General features: G+C 44.7%; 1 protein-coding gene across 1 annotated transcript; it reads left to right on the forward strand.

The window, feature by feature from the left end:
• Nucleotides 1–739: 739 nt before the first annotated feature.
• Nucleotides 740–3,214, forward strand: LOC309578590 (uncharacterized protein). The gene is made up of 2 exons (XM_082291333.1): nt 740–797; nt 1,515–3,214. The coding sequence occupies exon 2, from the start codon at nt 1,536–1,538 to the stop codon at nt 2,166–2,168; it is 633 nt and encodes a 210-aa protein (XP_082147459.1). The 5' UTR covers nt 740–797; nt 1,515–1,535; the 3' UTR covers nt 2,169–3,214.
• Nucleotides 3,215–5,242: the final 2,028 nt, after the last annotated feature.

The raw sequence follows: 5,242 nt of genomic DNA on the forward strand, positions 1-5,242 counted from the left end.
TTTTCCTATGGTGAAAGGGTAAAACAGTTCCTAAAAGAGTTGTAATAATTTTTACATGACTGTATACATTGATGAGGCTCAATAAATAACAAATATTTAGCTGACTCCTCTTTACGAGATCGCCAACTGCACAGCAACTGCTTATTCCTCAAATGGCACTAATATTTGCTTCTTAGATACTTACTAATTTTAAATGCCTGTACCTGTGTTGAAATAGTTTTAGGGTAGTTCTTTTCCATTTCAGAAAAGGGGAAAAAATATTCTCTTCATTTCACTGTCATATCGAAAGCTCGTTTGAGACAGGAAATATCTCTCAAAGATAAACAAAGTAAAAAGAAAATAAAATACTCTGAGTTGTATAATATGTAATCCCAAATTTTCTAAGACAAGCAGTACAAAAGTTGTAGAGGGATTCCTTGTGGAATATAGGATACCCCAGGAGGGCTTGGGCATCCCAGGGCTGTTGCAGAAGTACCCCTGATGGGGCCTCAGGCTGAAAACAGGCTTGCAAGGCACCTGCCAGCCGGCAGCCTTGAACAGCCTTGGGAAAAGGTATACACTGGTCAGCTCCCCCGCTGCTTAGAGGCTTTCTCATGGGAAAGGGGCGTGAACTTTAGAAAAAGTATAACTTGGTGTAACCGAATAATAAAACTGGAGCACGATGCTCAAATCGTATCGGTGTTCGTATCGTGACTGGCTGGATTCCCCTGCTTCCGGGACCCCCCCCCCGCTACACGTGGTGCCCGAACGGCAGGGACCCGAGTGAGTTTTGCTTCAGGGAGGTTCGCTTCAATGCGGTAAGTCTCCGAATTTCATCGTATCGGTGCGGCGGAGCCAGGGGAACCAGAGCGGGTGGCCCCGAAGCCGAGTAAAGCCAGGGGCCCGGTCTCGAAGCAGAATAGAAGGCCGGAGGGTAAGTCCCGAAGCCGAGTAAAGCCGGGGGCTAAACCTCAAAGCTGAGTGGCCAGAGACCGTATTTTCGCGCAGCCTAGCGAATACCCGCAGCACAGAAGCTATGGACTACGAGGCAGGACCTTGACTCCTAGCTAATATTCTCTCTATGAGAGGCGAGATCGTAAAAGACCGAGATCTGAATGCCCTCGTTACGTGGGCCCGGGAACATGGATTATTGAGTTACACTTCGCGTTTGTTCTCAACTGAAGCGTGGGGGGAAGTTGGATATAAATTGTGCCTGTCCACGATTGAGGGAGGAAAGGCAGCTAAAGAAGCTAAAGCCCTCGGCTTAACCTGGAGGGCAGTAACTAGCACTCTCACAGAAATAAAAACAGAAAAGACAGTTGCTATAGCTGCCATAGAGGCTTTAGAGAATAGCAGCTCTGGGAAAGGAACAGATGGGGGTCTTATGGAGCGGCGGCCAGAGACCAGAGCAGAGTCCAGGGTAGCACGGTCCTTCGGGTTGGCCACGAGAAAAACGGTTAAAAACGCGGCGGCGCGCGTCCGCTCAGTGCAGGAGCTGCTAAACTCAGCAGAGCCGGATGTTACCCTTCCAACAGCCGAGGGAGGAATGGCTGCGAATGCGGAAGCTGAGCCGCCAGACCCAGGGGGCGGGGCACAGGCGGGCCAAGGAGACACAGGCAGTCCTGCTGTCCTGTCGAAAGCGGCAGAGCAACAGAGAGGTCCTAAAACCCAGCCAAAAGCGGCAGAGAGTTCACCCCCCCCCGCCGAACAGCGGGACGTCCGGCAGCAGCGCGGCTTCTGCGGTTCCATCTCCTGCAAAGCCAAAGCCGGCCGGGGCGGCCCGGAAGCAGCCCCAAAAGAAGGAGAAGTACCAACAAATAACGCAAAAAGTAATCAAAAAGCTTGCTGACTTATCTACACAAAGCATTTTGCAGTCTATCTTTACAGCAGATGTCCTGTGTTCAAATTACTACATCAGCATCGTACAGTTGTTGTTAACCCCTTCACAGTTCCTGCTCTGGGAACGAACGTGGACTGCAATGCTACAGAATGGCCTGCAACAACAGGGACAAGTCATCGCTGCATCACTGACCAGAGCTGTGCCCAGCAAAGTGGTGCCATGCTACAGACCCCGAAACAAGAAGGCACAGTCAGCATCAGCTCCTGAAGAAAGTGACGCCACTACTTCAACAGCTGGAACTCTGAAACCTGTTCCGAGGAGCCTTGGGAGAGGCTGCAGACGTGGCTGAGTGAAGGAGCTGAGGACTTGCCAAATCCACCACTCTCCGTAGCAGGAGAAATAGTGAGACTCTGGGGCGAATGTAACAGCTGCCCTAGGTGGTTGCTAGTGACTTGTGGTAGGTGTCAGGGAACCCTCCCCAAAGGCAAAACCAAGAAGGAGAGTTGCATAAATTTTTGGGTATAGCACCAGACACAGAGATAGAGTGAGAAATTGTTTTTTGACTGTCTTGAGACAGGAGCATTAGCGGACATTTTCAATCAGCTGTCCGCCCATTTAGATCAAGTGAAGGCAGTTAATCTGGCTAGTATCTATGTTGTTACCTGGTGTTTCGGCAGCCAGGGCTCACACTATTTTGCATAAACTTGCTTGCTGGGAGAGGGATAAGTTAAACATAACTTCGCAGATGCTTGATGAGCTAAGCGCAGATGTTACTAGTGTTAGACATACAATACTACAAAATCAAGCAGCCACTGATTTTCTACTACTAGCTCACAGCCACGGCTGCGAAGAGTTCCAGAGTATGTGCTGTATGAATCTTTCTGACCACTCTGTCCCAATTCACAAGCACCTCTCTGACCTCCAGAGGGGCCTACACATCTTTCAGGAGACAGACGACCCTATTGGAGATTGGCTTAAGGGTCTGGGTATCACCAGATGGCTGTGTACCTTGGTAGTAGAAGGCTGCTGATTGCTATTTGTAGTTATATTAGGTTTAATAATACTTTGGTGTATTTTTTCTTGCCTTAAAGCAGGGCTGCGAAAAATCATCGACCAGACCTGGGTTGCCCAAAAAGAAAACGGGGGATGTGTAGAGGGATTCCTTGTGGAATATAGGATACCCCAGGAGGGCTTGGGCATCCCAGGGCTGTTGCAGAAGTACCCCTGAAGGGGCCTCAGGCTGAAGATAGGCTTGCTAGGCACCTGCCAGCCGGCAGCCTTGAACAGCCTTGGGAAAAGGTATACACTGGTCAGCTCCCCCGCTGCTTAGAGGCTTTCTCATGGGAAAGGGGCGTGAACTTTAGAAAAAGTATAACTTGGTGTAACCTAATAATAAAACTGGAGCACGATGCTCAAATCGTATCGGTGTTCGTATCGTGACTCTGGCTGGATTCCCCTGCTTCCGGGACTCCCTCCGCTACAAAAAGTAACTCCAAAATAAATTTTTTTTCTGGAAACAGATTTAAATAAAAATGGACTCTAACTTTTAATAGATATTTATAAAAGAAAATGGCCAGAGAATAGTAATTTTTTGTTAACCAATCTGCTCAGATTTTTCATCACAAAAAAGCCTGAGAAATAGATCAAATGAAAGCATAACTACAAAATCAACAGAGATTTTTCATTAAACCTGCAGAACACAATATTGGCTTTATCTCTGCAAGCTTTGATTGCTTTATGGTATTTATAATGATTTGCAATTCTAATATTTTTTTGGGGAGAAGAATCTGTTACTGTTTCAAGGGGTGAAGGGCTAACTCACATGCTATTTATTGTGACTTTGAGCACACCAAAATATGAAAGACTAATCTTGCTCCAGATACAGCACATAACCAAAAGAGCTCCTGAAAGCATCACCTGTAGTTTATTGTAGGGATACCCATCACAGAAATTATCTCACTGGCTTTAGAGCACTATTTTAGTAATTTTGTATTGATAAGAGCCTGGCAGAACATGTGCACGGTTGGTCAGCTGTTTCTTTAGTCTCCATGGAAATGTGCTCCTCTGGAATCAAACTCCCTTTCAGTTGTGGTGGGGTGGGGCAAGGTTGGAGCCAGGCAGCTCCATGTGGAGTAGATGAGAAACCATGGGAAGCTCTCCCATTTCCACATGTAAACTCCCTTCCTGTCATGTTTCTCTGACTGCTCATAGAAAATTCTCAGTGGCTGATTTCACCATTTTACATGTGCCCTTTTTCCACCTAAAATCTGAACCAGAGTGTCTTTCTGTCCTGTAAAAACTATGGCAGTCATGTCTATGTATGGACGACCAACTGTACGTGAGTCACAGCACAAGCCCCTGGCTTACAGTGATTTATCAACTTGTCTGACATGGAGAATGGAAAATCTTTACTTCTGGAGGAATAAATTCACCCTCCTAGTGCTAATACCTGTTGATGGAATGAGAAGAAAATAGCCCTCCTTAAGGCATGGGCATATGAAGTACCTTCTAGTCCAGAGGAATGAAAGGATATTGCTAGTGTATAGAATGAAGCCAATGACAGAATATTCTTTATCAACAGAAATAAGTTGCTTCCAATTAAGTTAGATGCAACATTTACCTTTTATATTAAGTAGACATAATTTTCCGTGGATAGAAGATTTGCAAAACTCATTTGTCTATATTCCTGCATTATGTACACACTGCAATTAAACAATACTCATACGCCAACTAAATACTAAATATTGCAGCAATGAAAACCTACAAAATGATACTTGATTAAAAGAAGTTTCATTTGTTTTCATTGAACAGGAAAAAGAGAAACACACAGTGGAGAAAAAAAAGAACAAAAAACCAACCAATAAATCAAAACCAACCAGAATCACACATGTGAGCAAAACTTTCAGTGTGGTTTAGCAAATTTGAGTATCTTTTTAGATCTTGTGTAATCTCATTAGACTGGAGTATAAACTAGAAACAAAAACAGATGAGCAATAACTAATCAAGACAGTAAACATAAAAGATTATTGGGAGAAATGTATAAGTGTTCACAAAATTGTAGAGAAGCAAAGTTTCTCCTAACCAAAGAAATGCACAGCTCTAAAGGCATGTTAACAACCATACCTAATTCCTCATCTCCCAGTCAAACCTTTACATTTTTACACTGAATTTCAAAGATGAGACTGTATTGAACACAAAGAACAGCCACTTGACTACAGAAAAGGGGATCCCAGAAGGTTTTGTGGACATCTGTTGATCTTCTGTGTTAGTGAAAAGGGCAGTAATAAGAACTCTTCTATAATATGGGCAAAATATGTTTCCCTATAAAGCTCCAGGAATAAAGTTATGACAATCACCTGTGATCACATCACAGAATTTGGCTGTGGAGTGTTCTGCAGTTCCTCTGGAACTCTCTGGCAGCTG

Source organism: Coloeus monedula (assembly GCF_965178545.1).
Source record: "Coloeus monedula genome assembly, chromosome: 15".
In the NCBI taxonomy this organism is placed as follows: domain Eukaryota; kingdom Metazoa; phylum Chordata; class Aves; order Passeriformes; family Corvidae; genus Coloeus; species Coloeus monedula.

What these genes read in the sequence shown, in the direction of transcription:
- LOC309578590 (XM_082291333.1), top strand. Translation starts at nt 1,536, where the DNA reads ATGCGGAAGCTGAGCCGCCAGACCCAGGGGGCGGGGCACAGGCGGGCC.